The following is an 18,406-nucleotide window of genomic DNA, read 5'->3' as shown; positions in this document are numbered from 1 at the left end:
TGGCACTTTCCCGCTCCTCCAGGAGACGTGGCTGGCCTTCGGCGGATCGCAGACAGACCCGACGCCTTAGCCCAGTGCATCACGTAGCATCTTTTGTGCCAGCAGCGAGCCCCGAGCCATTGACGCTCAACGACCGCGTAAGGTCACTGTGCAGAAAGTGCAGGATCAGTTTTGGAACACGGGAAGTAACACTGAGAGCTGCTGGCATGGCCAGAAGTGAGGAGGGTGACCGCAACATGTGCCCAGAATTTACGCAAAACACCAAGAGCGCACGTAGGCCACGAAGAGCAAGGGGGGAGCCCCTCCCTGAGAGAGGCATTTCAGCAATGCTACACATGGCTGTTGGTTTTCTGCTGTAATACCTCACCTGGTTTTGAAAAGGACAGAAAACCACACAGCCAGGGTGGATAAAAGAACAGCTGCAGCCTAGGGCCCTGGCAAACATCAGAGCCCTGCCCCACCTCGAACAAAAACGAACGACTGGTTAAATAGCATCCGATTGCCCATGCTGATGTCAGTCTAGGACCCCCAGAGAATTTAATCCACCTCTGCACACAGCAGGAGCCTCTGAAATCTGCTGGGTCCCAGGACAGTTACGACAGATTTGAAAATGTCTTAAAGTGTAACCAGCAGAGACCGGCAAACACTAAAGTGAATGTGAGTGGCACACATATACAGCGAAATACAGGCAGGTGATCATGTGACAGGTGCAGGGACAAAGCGCTTTGTGGGAGGCCAGCAGCCCTCATGTTTAACCAGATAAATAGCTTTAAAAGCATGTCCAACACCTAACTGATCTCATGGAGTTAACAATGAGCATTCCAGTAGGAGATTGACATTCACATGTAAACACGCAAGCAAACAGGCCGTACTGCAGTCATAAAACTTACTTTATGCCCAATCCACAGACATCACAAAGCTAACTATACCAGATTACATTAACTGGCAATTTAGGAAGGGTACAATTATTACACGTAAGCCAACCTGCTTACATTGACAGACAGTGTGCAAACCTATTAACAACCAAAAAAAAGAAAAAAAAATGTAAATACTGCTACATTTACAAAACCACTTAAGCTTAAAACTTTCCTCAGGCCTAAAGAGACCAAAATTTAAAGAATCCCTTTGTAGCACTCTGGAGAGACTGTCAGGCCGCTAACTACCACCAGGGGGCGCTAGCGTCATGCTCAGGCATCAGTTCAACACGTCCATCCACAATATGGCTTTCTGAGTTGACAAAGTGACAAAAAAAAAAAAAAACCGTCGATTTGCAAGCAGAGTGTACAAAGTGCATAGCAGTTTTACAAAAAAATGCATTTTATTTTATTTCTTGCAATAAATCATAAAATTTTTTTGTACAGAACTATTCAGTCAACAGAGCCAAGACATTTTCAGAAACACATTGCACACGTCCCATAGATTATAACCCCCCCCCCCTCCGCCCCCCCCAGCAGCCAGAAGATAATATTTTTCTTTTTTTCTTTTTTTTTTTTAAGCATGCATTGGGAGGGCCACTCACGCCGACCCACAAAATGTGCAAGACATGATTTTGGGGAATCAGGAGAGACGGGGGAGCAGTTCAGCTTCCTAACCCTGAAGTCCTACAGCTCCCTGCGTCCGATTAAAAATGAAGAAAAAAAAAATTGGAGTGACTTTCATTTAAAAATCTTGAGGCCAAACCCATCACTCCAAAACAACCAGATTTCCACCAGGTGCTGACAGTGGTGAAGTGCAGAATAACACACATTTCCAATCCCGTGTGCTGCCTGTCGATTTCTCAGGATCGGGACAGAGTGACACGCACACGAACTTGACCGCATCCCAGGAGGCTCCCTGCTTCTCCGGAAGTGCTTCGGTCAGCGGGTGGCGCTGCTGAGCAGAGGGACGCCCGGAAGGAGGCGAACGAGTTTAAAACAAAGACCCAACAGCCAATCATGGGGCGGCAGTGGCTCCATCTCCAGGGGGCGGGGCCACATAACTGGCCCCACCTCCAGCTTACCGACACGTGCAGGACTCTGCGATCATGTCCTCGTACTCCTTGTAGGTGACCGTGCCGTTCTTCTCCATCATGAGCACGCTGATGGGCTTATATTTGTAGGGCACGCAGGAAGGAGGTGGCACCTCCTCGCCAGCCATCATCTCACTGATGAAATTCTGGATGATGGCGTGGTTGGGTGAGTTGTAGCCATAGTGCAGGATGCGGGGGCAGTCGCCCTGGCAGTAGTGGGGATTGTAGGCATGCGGGGCAATTATCCAGTGATCCCAACCCAGGTCCCGGAAGGTGACGCGATACGAGTGCAGTTTGCACTGGTTCTTAGGGGAGGCGCTCTTGCGCACGTAATTGGGAATGTCCAAGCCGATGCTGCCTGGTTCCTTGGACCTCCGGCGGCGGGGCCACACAGACGTGAAGGACGGGGAGACCTTGGTGGGGACAGCCCAGCCTTTGGGGGCCCCGTCCTCCTCCAGGTAGAGCAATAAGTCAGGAAGCCTCAGCAGGGCCCTGGAGGAGGAGATTCCAGGTTTGCCTCCCTGCCTCCCTCCTTCCATCTCCAGAGGCTCGAAGAGGCTGCCCTTCACACACCAGTACTGCATAGCCAGGGTCAGGCGGCTGCCTCTCCGCACGAGCACCTGTGGTGTGACATCCGTCTCGGCCCACTGGTCCAGAGGCCCGAGGACCACACTGCCCTCCAGGGGAACTCCTTGGTCAGACCCAGACTGAGACGAGATGCTGACCTCGCAGGCCACGGGCAGGCCCGATAAGGCAGAGGATCTCAGGTGGATGAAGGTGGCCTTCATCAGCCTCTCCTTGGGCAGGATCTTCAGCTCATAGTCCAGCCTGTATGTGTACTGCTGGTCTAGGATAAAACAGCACATGAACCACAGCTAGATGATTAAACACCCAGCAGTACGAATCAGTGCAACCCTCCACAAGCAGCCTATGCCACCTTAATCACTCAGTATTACAATTCGACAAAATCACTAACCTGAAATACTAGAAGCAATGGTGCTAGGGAGTTGGAACAAACACAAACAAGACCTGGTAAAATTTTAACGACTGATGACGATTCTAAACAAAGGGAAAAGAAAGTGGATGGAGTAACCCACCGAAGGAGCCGGAGGCGCGGCGCCTCTGCACGGCGTCTGGGCGGCTCGGCCGGATCAAGCGGACCGTGTTGCAGCCGAACGCTCGCGACTGCCGGGGTTTCCCGTCCTCGTCTGCGGCTCCCCGGTACAGACTCAGCATGAACTGCAAGCCCTGATCGGCGTGCTGCTCCTTCGTCAGCGCTTTGAAATTCAGATCAGCTCCATTAAGGGGCAGCGGGAACGCGTCGCCGAGCCCCGGCGGGGGCGGCTTGAAAGCGGATGGTTTCGGGAACAGGTACATCAGTGCTAAAAACCGGAAAAATGTGCAATTGCCGGCAGCCTTCATGTTTAACTTATGGAGCAAACACTTGCACCCAGGAAGGCTACCATCGTCCAAAACTCGTAAGGCCAGACATCGGCGTTCCACTGGCCACCCCAGGTATTGTATTTGACGGTGATGTTTTTTTTTTTTTTTTTTTACCTGTGACCCCAATTAACCCTCCACGTCCGACGCCGAATTACGCTTCATGACGCCGAAGGGATGGGGAAACCCCATACCTACCTATATACACCCGAGCACGGCTGTTCAGCCTTCGCTTAATGCTGCCGCGCCATTACAGGTCTATTTCAATACATATTTGCAGTTCCCATTTGGCATGCTCTTTATATATATCTTTGTTTCCTTTACATTTGTCGTGTGTGTTGGAAAGGACGGATGATGCACCCTATAAGAGTATACGTTCATTAACATGCATAAATATCTCCTGAACACGCATTTTTATAGCTTATATTTTTGTATAACCCACCATTTGATGGAAAGACCGTCCGTTTCATTTAAGGTTGTTTACATGGAAAACGAATGAACGCTCTGATCTTACTGGCAGAGATCATTTTTTCTGTCCAATTACATAACACAGATATTTACAAAGTTAGACCCGTAAAAAAAGAAACAGATTTATTGAATGGTTTTAATTACCGCGACGGTTTATCTTGACGTGCACGTATTTGCTCTTGACATTTTAGTATGGTGAACTTAATAGAGGAATTTTCTACAAAGTCAAAATCGTTTTGAAGTTTGAATTAGTTTAATAAAGCAAAATTAAAAGTGAGCTGCAAGTCTATCAAAGGCTGAACTGCACTGTTGCTCTGATTCCTGTAATTATACAGAGGAGCCCTTAATCTCAGTCCGGTGTGTCCCAGGCCATTGGGCCAGTGTGCAGGGTACCTAGCTGAGACTAATGTCTGTGTGACAGAGGCTCATGCCTCCATGGGCGTTTATGGGAGAATGCTGGGAATGTCTGTTACTCTTCCAGTTGGGGGGGGGGGCACCTCCTTTAAACTGAATCTGTTTAGTGCTGTGCTGTTAGCAGTTACAGTACAATTCATTAAAATGCATTCAGTCGAGGGAATCGTTCGGACCCACATTGTTTATTACTATTTATTGATTTATTTAGCAGGTGCTTTTATCCTAAGGGACTTACAGCTGGGACAGCGGGGTCAGCCAGTCTCAAGGGGCAGTTGGCGGTTAGGGGCCTTGCTCAGGGGCCCAATGGTGACATCACTTGGCTGAACCTGGATTTGAGCTGGTGCAATCACAGCATTATGATATGATAGAGGGCATAGGTGTGTGTGCTTTTGGGATTAAAAGAAATGAATCCTTAAATTAAATGGCACAATCTGGAAAAGAAACGTATGTAAGGCGGCTGTGGATATTACCTGCAGCTGACATCATGCTTGTGTGGCTGATTTCCAGTAAGGAGCTGTGCGGTAGCAAACATGTAGACTGGCTGGAGATCTTCGAAGACCGGGTTAAGAAACACTGGTCCAACAACATCATAGATACAGATGCATCATTTGGCTCATTTGCACTATAGATATAGATGTAGAGATCCTAGACCAGGGGTGGGGAACCTGATCCATGGAGAGCTGTTGTGGGTTTTTGGGATCTCAGTCAGCCAGTAATAAAACAGTTGTTGTCAATTCCAGTCCTGGGTACCCTCTGTTATTGGCTGATTGAGAGGCCGTCCCAAAAACCGGCTCCCACAGTGGCGTTTTGATGCGTTTTTTGTGGGAAAGCAGGTGCCGTTGTCCCCAAATGTGCTTCATGGCTTCGCTAAGCTCCGCTGCCATGCTGGCCGTCTCCTGCTTAGAGGACCTCTGGAATGCAGAGGTTTTCTGCTAAATCGAGTGCAGGGCTCTGCTCTGGCCAATGCATGCTACTCCATGTTATTCTCTGAAAAGCAAAATATTTGTATATTTTGATGACGCACCCATGTTCTAGTAATCAGAGAGGTGTTCCGTCACATTGGTAGCGATGCGGAGACCAGAGGATTTATTTTTGGCCCCTAGGGAAGGAACAGCTAGAATGGTTATGGTTTTGTGATGCAGCTTATAGAACAAGGAGCACTCCAAGCTTTTTAGGAACTCACTCAGACTCACTCTGTGACTTTAAGAATTCTAGAAAATGCATGCGTGAATAGAATCATTGCCAGGATATCCCTCAGACCCACCAAATGGGCCATTATAATTGCTATTTTATTGCTTATCAGTCCTAGTCCAATAAATTGGCTTTCTGCATATGCTCCAAATATAATTAAAGCTAATTTTGGTATTTAGGCTATATGTGCCTTCTGTAACAATGATATGGCTGCACGGTATCATATCGCCATACGTGAAATATACACGAGTAATATTGCGATATTTACAAAACAAAAAGAGATGCAATTACCACAAATAAACTACAGCCAAACAGAACTTATTATCTTGGCCTGCTAATAAAGTGTGTCAGACAACAAACCAGTGCAAATAAATGCAATGTGATTAATGCGCATGCGCGATGACGCTGAACCGGTGTATCGTGCAGTATTAAACAATGACATCACTCGATGAAGTCAGGGAAGATATTCAGTTAGTTCACACATGAGTGTTTTTTTACGTTTTTAATCTAGACAAGCTACTTATAGTTGTCATAAATGTCATTCCTAAGGAAGTGGCCTGGAGTTCTGGCCAGGACAAAACAGTTAATGTCAGTTTTAACCCAGAGATGTAATATGAGTTAGTCTCCAAAAAGATCGGCTGTTTGCCCTGATCTCTCTGCCGTGGCCATGCTTAGGCTCAATAAATATAACAAAAATAAAATATCTGGCACCAAAAGTTGGTTTTATTGTACGTAATATCTTTCTATTTCCAATATTCCAGTAATTGAGCTTTACATTGGCTACTAAAGTGTAGCTAGCATCTTAGTTGGCAAAAGCATGTCTATCGGGGTATAAGGGACTGGGTGGGGCCCCTTTACTCAGAGTCCCAGCTGGTTCAGTCAGCTGACCTCACAGTTTTTACAAGGTGGAGAAAGGAGCATAAATCACACATTAACAACATACAACATTGTCATTAAGTTAATATCTAGAAGTATTTCCTTTTATTTAGCGAATTCTAAAATGTTAATTGCAAAATAAGTTGGACCAATCAGGGATAATCAGTGCACGGAGCCAAAATAAAATTTCACAACATATCTATAGAGTTACAGGCTTCCTAAAAGAATGTTTTTTCTACTGAAAGACCATTTTTAACAGTGGGTTTATTTTACGTTGGATTATTACAATTAAAAACTCCTGCTCTGTTTAATCCAAATACGTAGCTGACTCTACTATTTTCAAATGCTTAAAATGACATGGTGATACATGTGATTATATATTTACATTTTACGTCATGTAGTATTACTATACAAAGACGATTGTTTATATTGTTATTAAGAAAGGCAGAGTATTTGCCAAACAAAAATCCAATACTGCACATGCAAACTGGTTATAGATGGTCGGCACGGCAGATGCATTCAGTTTAATTAATGCAGCACATTAATTTTCTCTCAAATATTTCCACTGCCAGGAAGGAGTCCGAGCAGTTATTTACTTAAGTCTGAGGAAAAGAGCGCCTGCATGCTCACTGTGTTGCGGTTGTATTGAAACTGAGTACAAACACACATTCATGTACACACATAAGCCTGCGTAGTGCGTATAGATACACGCACGCATATAGATACAAAGGAGTATCTAGGATCGCTAATGCAGATTTCTTATGGATAACTTTTCTTTACATGCAACCTCTCTTCCCCCCGAAAGAGCGCTTACTATTGGCGCCGAGGGCCTCTGGTTGCAGCGGACCTCAGATGGTGAAACAATGAAACTGATGCTGCAGCAGCGGCGTCCCCTCCCCCTTCCGCAATCCACATCGGACTTTTGAAGCTGACCCCCCCCCCCCCTCCTTTCCCTGCCACTCAAACTCCCCGGGAGTTACACTTCTTCCCTGTAAGAGAGTGCAGAGGTATTTCCCCCGTCCTCTCCCTCGTTGCTGTCCCGGGCGGGGGTGCCTGATGGAGACTTGGGACTGCGCAGCAGACCTCCATTGACTCCGGGACAGAGAGAATGGAAACGGTGGAGCAACTGGTGTCATTCCACCATATCCAGGTCCAGCTTCAGGGAGGCGCTCCTTGGGGCTTCACGCTGAAAGGGGGGCTGGAGCACGGAGAACCGCTCATTATCACCAAAGTAAGTTGCTGCCGTTTTTTGGTTCCCGTATCGGACGCCCGCCCGCATGTGTGGGATCCCGCTCTGATCGCAGCGATCGGGATCTTGGTGCAGATCAGAGCCAATGGGCTCTGCTGGATCGCCGGATCCCTTTAGCATCAAAGTTATAGACGGTTTGCCGGCCACAGCTTAACTTTAGGATGCATCGCGTTGATGAGAAACACGCATTTCCGTTCATTAACTAACTTTGCATACGGATAAGTCTGAAGTATCGGACGGCGTGTATTGAGTACATGTTTAGTATATTTACTGTGTCAGCTGCAAATGGAGACACTGGGACCTCTATGCCTCCCCGTTAGCAGGAGTTACTGTTCGGACCTGGCTTTTTTGGCTGCCATTGTCTCTAGATTTGTTAATGGCTTGTTTCCTTAAGTAAATGACCCCTATAATAGCTCAGTTCTTGAAATACCGTCTCACGCTTTCCACTTCAGAGTCCGTAGCGGTGCTAAAACATGCACCATTAACAATCTTTAAGATAATTAGTAATCGATTCTTATGCTCCTTCCACGGACTTGGTAGCGCTGTAACTACTTAAACTAAATTTTCCCCAAAATGTATAATTACCCAAAAAGTTTTTCGGGTTTCTAGCCATCGATTTCCCTCTGAAAAAAGGGTAAAAAATGTACCTTTGCTTGTCACCGGCACTGACTGTACCCTCAAGGGTCTGCAAATTGTACCATTAGCTGTAGGTAAATGTGCCTTTTAAGGTACAGAAATGGACTCTGAGGAACATTTCTGTACCATTTATGGTACGTTAATGCTGTTTGTACCTTTGGGATGTTCCTCAGAATCAATTTCTGTACTTTAAAAGGTACAATTACAAGGGTACAAGCAAAGGTACACATTTTTACCCTTTTTCCCTGAGATTGTTCAAAGAAGCCCATAACAGATTGGAGGTTGCCCTGTGTGATAAGACTTTCCTGAATTTTGGTTCCAATATATGATCTTTTCTTATGCATCAGGCAACGTGAATGGTTAACCCTTAGAACTGTAATGAAGTGAGCCGGCATTAAATGTGTTGAGCCATAAGATTTCTCCACAAAAGGCGTATTCGCTCTTCACATGGTGTTTTGACAACGATTTGGCAAAAGATGTTCAGTTTTTTGAAGCTGAATTTAAAAAGAAGTTCTTATTGATCTGTTTGTTCCTTGTTCTGTGTGGCATGATGTTTGGTATTACACATTAATCTGGAACTGCTTAAAGGAAGTGATGAAATGGTAGCCTGAATTGTAGTGAAGTATATATATGCAAGAGGAATGCTCAATCAGTGGTGTTTGTATACAGGTACCACTAGTATTCTAAATAATGGTTTGACAGTCGCATTCAAAGATAATATTTGATTTGATAGGGCAAATATTAGTCTTGCATCCAGTGCTTGAAAATAGGCAGTGAGTTATGGTTAAGTTCCTTATTACTTAGCAGCTCGGGGGAATAACAGTCCCCTGGTCACCACGTGTGTCTTTGAATGGACCGATGTCAAGGTATGGGACCCACTTTTCGAAATTACAGAGTATGGGACCGGAAACGCGTGCCGACTCCCTCCCCCCCCAGAGTCCCGTGGTTTGGTCGGGTCTTGTCTGATTCAAATAACTTTCACCCTTTCGCCCTAATGTAATGGGCAGCGTTTTTGTTCATCTCTTGTCACATTTATATTGGTTATTTGAATTTAATTACAAAAATTCTGAACTGATGCAAGTTGCTTGTAGTTTCACAGATGAAGCTATCCTCACTTGTACTTCTGTGTAAGCAGTAAAACTAAGTGCAGTCTATGTACAACTAGATGAGCAAAAGGCGAGGGTTAGACTCGACAGATCAGCTCTACCATTCCTATAGAGCAGTGTTTCCCAGTCCAGTCCTCAGGGATTCACATTCTGTCCACTTTTTCCTCCCTCCCAATGGGATATCTGGCAGGGAGCTCGGAGGGAGTAAAAACATGGACTGTCTGTGGGTCCCCAAGAACCGGACTGGGAAACACTGCTATAGACCAGTGAGCAGCTCGGCTGGGATCAGAACTTACGAATCCGCTTAGCATTAAGATCATTTGCTGTATGGACTCCCTCGGGACATAGCCGACCAACTGGATCCCCCGCCACACAGCACTGGAAAAGCATGCCGGCTTGTGCAGGTTTGACCAGATAACTGTATATGTTTCTCAGTCCTGCTGGCTTTCATACAGAAAGTTTTCCTATTAAAATTCTGAAAATTCTGTGCCGTGGACCCTGGATGTTAACTTTTATGTGAATGAGTGGCATCTTTGGTATGGGAACATATATTTTTGTGTCATGTAACGCCCAAGAGTAGCGTTTCTCAGACACTTCCCCAGATACTCCACGCTGCCTCCCAGCTTCCGAGGACCAGTTTCAGAAACATTGCTGTAAAGGGGAGTCTTCCCTAACCCTCTTATATCTCCTTAGGTGGTGGCTGTCAAAGGAAATGCCTGGTTTAAATTCTAAGAGTGCCCTTCCCCAACAGCCCCAACATTCTATTGCATGGTGTTTTCCCTCCGTTCAGGTTATTTATGTCGTCATCAACTGGTTGTTGGTTTTAGTAATTATGCTTCTCAGGTTCAGTCTCACTCCAGTAAATTGTGGTACAGCGGGATGTCAAATCCTCTCGGGTATCCGAAACTCTCCCTAAATTTAAGCCAGTGTTTATTCAGGGGAAGTTAATGTTTTAGAGAAAGCACATTTCTTATCTCGGGAATCTTAAGAGGCAGCCACACGCCTGTGGGGGTGTGCAGTGACCGGTGACTTTTCAATGACATCAGAAGTGACCTCCCCTCCCCACTGCCAGGGGACGCTGTGGCTTTCATGGGGTGCCACACATCCATGTGGCTGTATGTGTGGTCGGGCATCACTCTGGGAAGACCAAACGGTGGCCCGAACAGGAAGGAGTGGGTGTTGCCCCCTGGTGGCTGGGAGGAGCAGTAGCAGGCCCCCTTCGAGGTAGCTGAGTATGGCCTGAATGAGAGGCCCACAGGTCACTCTTTATCTGTCACGTTATATCACTTCAATGAAAGTTTTCACCTTGCTTCGATAAGTGCTGGATATCCATCACACTCTGTTCCCTGCCTCTAGATCACGACACAAAAGAGCAAAGAATCGTTCAGAGGTACATTAATTTGGCTGCCGCTTTTATCTACAGCTACATACGGTTTACAAAGCAAAGTCAGACAGCTCTTGGAGCAGTTGGGCATTAAGGGTCTAACTCAAGGATCCAATGGTGACATCACTCTGCTAACACTATGATTTGAATTCTGGGATTGGGCGGCCCCTGTGGGTGGAGGTGTCCAGCAGCTGGTCCATGACGGAAAGCTCGCCGGCCTCAATGTCTTGGCTGGGTTGTGCCGGAGGACCTGGCAGAGCTGTCATTGGCTACTTCTCAGCATGTGACCGGCCGTCTCGGAATCTCGTGCCAGACATTTTAACCAAATGCCGACAGAGTCGGACGTGGTGTGGGTCTGCGAGGCACTGAGAGGACTTCGGGTCCAGGCGCCCCATCAGGTCAAAGGCGCTCCCTAAAGCGGTTTAGCCGGCCGGCATTCGTGCTCGTCTGTTAGACGCGTCACCCTGGAAACCGACCTTGGAGGGAGGTCGCCGGAGCGATTCCCCACCCGGCAAGCGTTTTCGCCAAGGGCGAGGTCGTTTCACGCTCGTTAGCGTGTGAATGCTTTAGCAGCGTGCCGTTAAAGATAGCCACGGCCGGTAGCCTCATCAGGCCCTGCCCCCTGCTCTCACTGTGCTTCACATGCGCTGATTTATCTTATTTATATGCTTTGCGAGGCCACTTCAGCCCCGAGGCATCTGCCCCATCCTCTGAGGGTAAATGGCCTGTTTTACTATCGTCGTAAAAGCCAGTCAGATTACCTGGTATTGTTATAGTCAGCCTGAGAGCGACGTGTTAATAACCTGATGGTATATTTAGAATATCAACAGTATTTTGAATTACCCTGAATGAATGAATGAAAGTGCAGATTCTGGGTCATTAGGGGAGATCATGGACGTGTGGAATGAGGTCAATTGTTCAAAGACCGAATTCTTCCTGCGTAACTGAGATTCTTCCAAACACCACTGATGTTTAATAAACTAGTATGACTTTGTTTTGAAAAGAAAAAATGTTTTTTGTCATCTTTATACAATTTATAAAAATTGAAACAAAAAAATTAACTATAGTCCCCAGTCTGTCCTGCAGACCTTTATTTTTCCAACTTGCCATTTTCAGAGTCGAATCCTGAATGAATAAGTGGCTGATGTGTCCCTGCCCTAATTCTTTACATACCTTGGACGAGGTTCAATGGCTTCTCTTAGGTGAGCCGGTCCAAAAATGGCAGGCAGGATATGTAAAACACACATGTTTAACGTTGTTAAGCACATACACATATTTCCTTTAGTGTCCCTTTCGAAATGGACCGTGCCATTTTCATCGGTGAGGATTACATACTGGTACGTCGCCGCATTTCTTACTGGGAGCACAGTGACATAAGCGAACTCGTGAACGGTCAAGGTAATACGCAGAGACGTCTGTGCAAACAGGATTAGTCAGCGCAGACCAGAGGGAGGCAAACAAATCGCGGAATGTGGGGGAGAGAAAAAGAATCACTTTTCCCCAAATGTAAATTCCATCTGTGTTGTTTTAAAAAACACTAAAACAAAACCTTACTGTTCAAAGCAGTGTGGGTGTTTTTTTTTTTTTTAGGTAGAGTCATTTCATTCAGCTTAGATGTCTCAGTTGTTTGGACGGTTACTCTTTGGCGTCGTGGACGTGAAATTGGGGGGGAAGACCCACAGTATCGAGGCCAGTAGTGGGTCACACAAGACCTGCCATCCAATCAGAAGCCTGTGGCTCACTGTGGCTCCGCCCCTCAACTTTATCCTCAAGTCGCTTACAAGTTGGCTGCGATTTTCTCACCCACTTTGACAGCGAATCGTGTCCAGATTCCTGGACGGCCAAACCCAGCCCCCTGCTGGATATCCTCGCTGCCGTCCAAAAGCTGAGCCCCGGTCCGCCTCAGCGCAGGCAGCTTGGGGGCCGCCCTGCCGCAGGCTGCCGAAAAGGGGCCCATTCTGCCTCTCCGCTTCTCCTTATGCTGCCAGAAGTGGTCGGTTTCGCTCATTTGAAGTTACACTTTGTTTTGTGTGAGTTTATTTAAAATGTATAAGTCGTGTCGGAAGGACCTTGAGATCCCTGCTTTTGGCTGTCAGTGGGGTGGCCGGGGGAGGGAGGGTGCATTCTGGATTGGAATGTTAAGGGTTAAAACAAGGTCTCAGCAGGCTGGTTTCGGGGGAGGGACGGGGGTTGTCTCTGCCCCCCCTGTCCTTTGTTGGGGGCGGCGTTACGGGGGCCTGTGTGTCCACTGGGGGTGACAAGAGCCGTCTGGAGACGGCATCTTCATTAAAGTTCGTCCGGCCGCAGAAAGGGCCGCGCTCGTCCTCCAAGTCTCTGTAGCTGTTAAACGGGGGGAAAACGGGGGGAAAACGGAGTGCAGAATGGAACAGAACGAGACTGCGGTACTGCGGTCGGGCCCTTTTGGGGGGGGGGGGGTGCTGCAGACAACAGCATTTCAAGAAATGGTTGTTCAGCAGTTTTGCTGCTCTGACCCGACGACCGCCTGATTACTGGGGATGAATGCGAGGTCTGAGGACACGGCGTGTGAGTGGAATCGGCGTTCAGGAAGTCCATGTAAGCGGCTGAAAAACATGCAGAGATAGAGACCATGCTGACATCCAGCGTGGAGATCGAGGTCCGCCGCCATGCATTGGGATGCCGCAATGAAAACCGCATGCATATGATTCAGAGAAACATGTTATACATTTCAGCTGGCTTACCAACAACGGGAATATTAAACTTAACAATAATCGGAAACGACTAAACGTTCAATCTATGTCCTAGGCTGTTTTTTTTCCGGCGCTCTGTGTGAAATTCGAGTCAGTCACATTGTGACATTTATGCAGTGTTTACGTTGCCTACTTTTTGCCAGCCCTGGGTGGTCTGCGGGGGGGGACAAGCAGGTATCTGGAGTCACCCCCCCATGGACTGCCCCCTCCTCTCTCAGCGTGTGCGGTCTCTCTGCTCACCGTCTGTTTACTGCTCTCCAAGTCCCGCGATGCACTCGGGAATCCCAAAACCCTCGCTCCGGTGGGAGTGCACCCCCACCCAACCCCATGCCTAATCCGTTCTACTATTCCTGTAAATTTTCGTGGTGTGGCATTTATTGATCCGTCCACCATATCCTGTTAACCTGCTGGGGTGATTGTGGGTCTGGGACAGAAATCGACTGTTCGATTATCATGGTCGCGGTCACAATGGCGGTTGCGGTCATGGGCCATCAGGCTGTAGTACTCGCCCCCTTGTGGCTTCCCTGTGTAATTATCTCTGCCTTAGGGATTTATTCCAGTTTAAGTACAATACACTGTCTGATGGCTTGATCATCACAGCTGACACCATGTGACTTGCTGTGATACCAACATATCATTAAATATTCACATTTAACACTTGACAGAGTGCAGTGAGTGTTGTTTTACAGTGTTAATCTTTGCACACTCTTACAGTGCTCAATTGACACCACAGAGTGTTAAATTTCCATCTATCCATCCAACTTCTAACCACTTAACTAGATCAAAGTCACGGCACAAGCGTAGAATAGCATAGGGTAGGGGTTGGCCTACATCCTAGATGGGATGCAAGCTTGACTGTGTCCTTCAGAATGCCTCAGCAGTGTGTATGTCTTTAGGGCTCCCGATCGATTGGGAGGTTTCTAACAAACGCAATGCTGTGTGAGTGTGATGCAGCCTTAGCTGGCTGTCGCAGTGGCCGACACCCATGGAAAAACACGCCGGGAGCTGACCGCTGGAGTGCCGGCCTGCCCACGGGGAATCGGCACAGACGCACGTCTGTGTGCATGTGGGAGGCGGCTCTGTATGGGCGCCAGCTTCTGGCTCGCAGTCAGGCCCCGCCTGCCCCCTCCCTCGTCACCTTTAATGACTCTTAACGCTAAACCGTTGCAGATGTAATTAGTTCGTTTTTTTAGGTTAATTGCAGGCTGCCTGGCCATCAAACCTACCTTCCTTGAAAAACCAGTAAATATAACAGATATCACCAAACCTTCAGAAGTACTAAGATTGTGGAAAATAATCTACTGGACTGATATATATTGTACCGTTTTACTGCTAAATAAGACAAACATTTTCTTTAAGCACTTTAATAATGGCTCTTGTTGGGCAAAACCATGTTGCACAAATCCATACGATATTAACTGAAACAGCACAGCCCACCGAGGGAGGAGGAGAACCCATCAGGTAAGCTTTTACACCCAGGTTCCGGGTCTTACAGTGCCCTCTGTCATCATCAATCCATTAATCATTCTGCCCCCTAGAGAGACCCGTAAGAACAGCAACACAGACAAAAAATGATTTACAATAAAACTACACCCCCTTTGCCAAGACTGGGATGTGACAGTGTTATTCCCGCCTGCCAATATTTTCCAGGCATTGTTATGAGGATGAAGGAGCATTGCATTATGGGAAAACAGTGTTCAAGTACTTCTTTAAAGCCAATTCATACCAAACCACTTTTCTGCGTGAGCTTTCAGTTGCGATTGAGGGGACGTGGCGTAAATTTCGTCATCAGGGGTTGGTTGTGGACAGCTGCGGTCAGTGTGCTTGTAACCCTGATTTCTATGTATAGCGTAAACTTTGCGCATCTGTGCGCATCGACCACGCATATGCAAGGTAATTGACTAGGTGTCTCCAGTAGGTGGCAGCGTGGACTTTCACAGATCAGCAGTCAATGATGAAAGAGTAGAGGAAGAACAGTTGTTGCTGTAGTAATGGTGAGCAGCTGTATGAGAAGGGTTGGAGGTACCCGCAAGCCTAATTTTCATATTGTCCAGATATTATACCGAGTCATACGGTATTTTAAAAAGCTGCACTATTTCGGCAATATCAAATTTTGGCCATTAAATTCGCAGAGTGGATCAGGGCGTTAGAGTCCTGGCTAATTTTGTCGTAATAATTTCAGAATACTGTGGGTTGCCTAATTACCGTAATACTGCCCTCAGCCTTGACTACTAACTTTAAGACTGTTTATAAAGTTTACCAATCCACTGCTTGTATTTGTGTTTGTTTGCAATACCTCTGCCCTCTGCTGGTCTGGTGGAATGTCATAGCTGCATGCATACACCGGCCACAGCTGTCCGCATCCACAGCCAAATGTAGTATGAACGCAAGCTACAACGCAAACGACCATGTGCGGCCCGAAAGCGTGATGTGGAGAGCGGAGTATGAGCTGGTAATTAGTGCATAATGGGTCTGTATTATATACAGGCCTGCTGTGTGCCTTTCTCCTGCCTGGGGACAAGATGATCTGCAAGCCCCCCCCCCACCAATGTCCCCTCCACCCCCACCTTCACACGCATACATTTCCCAACTGGGCACAGGTCCCTGACTGCCTGTAACACACGCAGCGCCTTTTGGTGCTGGGGGTGGGGGCTGGCTAAATGTTACACTTTTGACATTATTATGGCATCACATCTCAAACCATTTTGTGCATTATAGGGCACAAAAGTAAATGTGTTTTATTCCGATGTCAAGGAAAAGTAGGAAGGTAAAAGCTTATTATTATGTTATTTTTATCACAAATACTATATAAACTTTTCACGTGTATTTTTGACAGATTATTCCATCAGATTAGCCCTTTTGGGGACATGTATGTGTGTGTATGTATGTACATATGTATATGTGTATATGTGTATATCATGTATATGACATGAGAACCCTGCACAAGGTTCCCACTGTGTGGTGCCGGCAGTGATGAGGCTTCTGGGTCGATTCCCGACTCCCTCTGTACCTCTGGCCGGGTCAGCATGAAAGCAGATGGGAGCGGAGCGGGCCGGACGCTCAGAATGTCCCACCAGGACCCCCGCTGCTCCGAGGGCTGGTGGCAAAGCCTTGTCAGGCGGCCATTTTGTGTCAGACTGCCTTCTTCGGATAAACAAGTTAATTGTCCAAATGAGCGATAATCGCTCCCCATTACATCACGGCCTCTGGAGTTATTACAATCTCCTGGGGGAGAGATTGAGGTATGATGGCAGCTTGACGTGATGCCTCTTGGGCAGTCTGCTTAGTGTATACTTTCGTTCTCCCACCAAGAATGTCAATACGGTTTTGTTCAGACGTGCAGCTGGTGCGCTGGTACGGTGCTTCACCCACCCCCTCCAAAAAGGGAGGTGTTTTAAAAGAGGCAGCCCTCTCGGTCTAGACGCTCACATTTTCCCAAGGGGTTTAGTCACCAGTTAAATGTACGTGTGGAAACGATGTTGCCACATTCCACGTATTACGGGAACAGACCATAAAGTTAGTAACTTAAAACATTCCTACATGAATTCTGAGCTTTTAACGTATTCCAGCAGCGACTGGGCCCGTCCATGCCGAATTAGGATGTCCTGTCTGTTTTATTGTTCTTGGATAATGATCCGAGTTCTCGGTTTGATGGGGTCTGAGGAGTAAAGAGTCCGAACCTTTGCTTTTGCGGAATCAGTTCGGGGTCATTTCAGAGGTTTAAAAATAGTTTCCTGTTTGGTTTATAATCTGGAATGGAAGCAGAAATCAAATAATTGGGTCAACAGGAAGTACAATTTAATGTCCAGAGTCTGATGTTGAATATTTCTGTCCCACCTCTAGAAAACGTGTTGCTGGTCCCTGCCTGCGATGCCGATAACAATTCAAAGTGCCGCTTAAAATCACAGAGTAAGGCCCGAAAATGTTCCCACGCAAAGCATGAAATGTAATTCTGCTTTATTTCAGTCCAGCGCTGCTTTGTTGCCTCTGATCGTCATGTGTTCCTCGGGTGTTTTGACATTTTCAATGAGATTTCCCTGGCCTAAAAATCCTTTCTGCCAGACTGTGAAAAGAGTGAAAAGAAAACTTATCTTTATGTTACCGAATAACTCATTCTGAAATAATGATATTAAAATTCCATATTTCAAACACAATTAAATCATTATGTTCGTACTGGCGTATGACATATATGAGGTGCTGGAATTTGACCCCTTCAACTTCCTCTTGAAGGACACCAGAGCCGTTAACCATTTCGCCGTCGATGGGTCAGCTTTTCACACTCTGGTGTCTCTTACAGATTGAAGCCCTTGCTATTTGCATTTGGACGGGGTTTGTGTTGTATCTGCTGGCGCTGGCCAGACTTGGTCAGTGTCCAGAGGGACAGAGAGGCTGGCTGCTAGCGGCTGACGGCGCAAACCTGCAGCCTGAGAGCTGGTGAAAGGTTCCACTGTGCGTGTCTGCATGTATGTTTCAAAGCATAAGGCAGGAGAATCTCCGTAAAAAGCGGATAAACCGTTTAGTTTAGCTAGGGTGATGTGAGAAAACATAATAGTAATAGTATTCTGAGACTGTTGGATTGAACAAAAAGCGTTTTTATTGAGTCAAATGTTTAAAGCAGGGGTAGGCAATCGATCTGCAAAGAGCTGGTGTGTATGCAGGTTTTTGGGATAAACTTCAGGACAACTGTTCAAACCCAGGTGTGAGGAATCTTCAGCCAATCAGTCCTCTAATTACTAATCTAAGTAGGGAGTTGCAGCGAAAACCCGCATACACACCGACCCACTCTGGATAAGATTGGCCACCACTGGTTTAAAGCTGTTTACCTGGATAGTAAATGTATAATTGCCCAGAACAAAATAAACACAACATTAACTTAATTTGTCTATGTTCTAATGCTAATGCAAT

General features: G+C 46.7%; 2 protein-coding genes across 2 annotated transcripts in view; one reads left to right on the top strand and one right to left on the bottom strand.

The window, feature by feature from the left end:
• Window positions 1–872: 872 nt before the first annotated feature.
• On the bottom strand, window positions 873–3,780 carry bmp15 (bone morphogenetic protein 15). Its single transcript, XM_023837196.2, has 2 exons — window positions 3,106–3,780; window positions 873–2,855 (listed from the first exon to the last, which is right to left on the bottom strand). Exons 1-2 carry the CDS (start codon window positions 3,428–3,430, stop codon window positions 1,996–1,998), a joined length of 1,185 nt encoding a protein of 394 aa, XP_023692964.2. The 5' UTR covers window positions 3,431–3,780; the 3' UTR covers window positions 873–1,995.
• Window positions 3,781–7,362: 3,582 nt separating this feature from the next.
• Window positions 7,363–18,406, top strand: part of LOC111856902 (protein Shroom4) — a 35,888-nt gene continuing 24,844 nt past the window's right edge. Inside the window, exon 1 of the mRNA XM_072706674.1 lies at window positions 7,363–7,628. Within this exon, the coding sequence (XP_072562775.1) occupies window positions 7,506–7,628 (123 nt within the window). The 5' untranslated portion in view covers window positions 7,363–7,505. The remainder of the gene's footprint in view (window positions 7,629–18,406) is intronic.

Source organism: Paramormyrops kingsleyae, chromosome 24 (genome assembly GCF_048594095.1).
Source record: "Paramormyrops kingsleyae isolate MSU_618 chromosome 24, PKINGS_0.4, whole genome shotgun sequence".
NCBI lineage: Eukaryota > Metazoa > Chordata > Actinopteri > Osteoglossiformes > Mormyridae > Paramormyrops > Paramormyrops kingsleyae.
This window is presented reverse-complemented; position numbering and strand designations above follow the sequence as displayed.

Coding starts and splice junctions, on each gene's coding strand:
- bmp15 (XM_023837196.2), bottom strand. CDS start 3,430: ATGAAGGCTGCCGGCAATTGCACATTTTTCCGGTTTTTAGCACTGATG. Junction 2,856..3,105: donor CCGCGCCTCCGGCTCCTTCG/GTGGGTTACTCC, acceptor GTTTTATCCTAG/ACCAGCAGTACACATACAGG.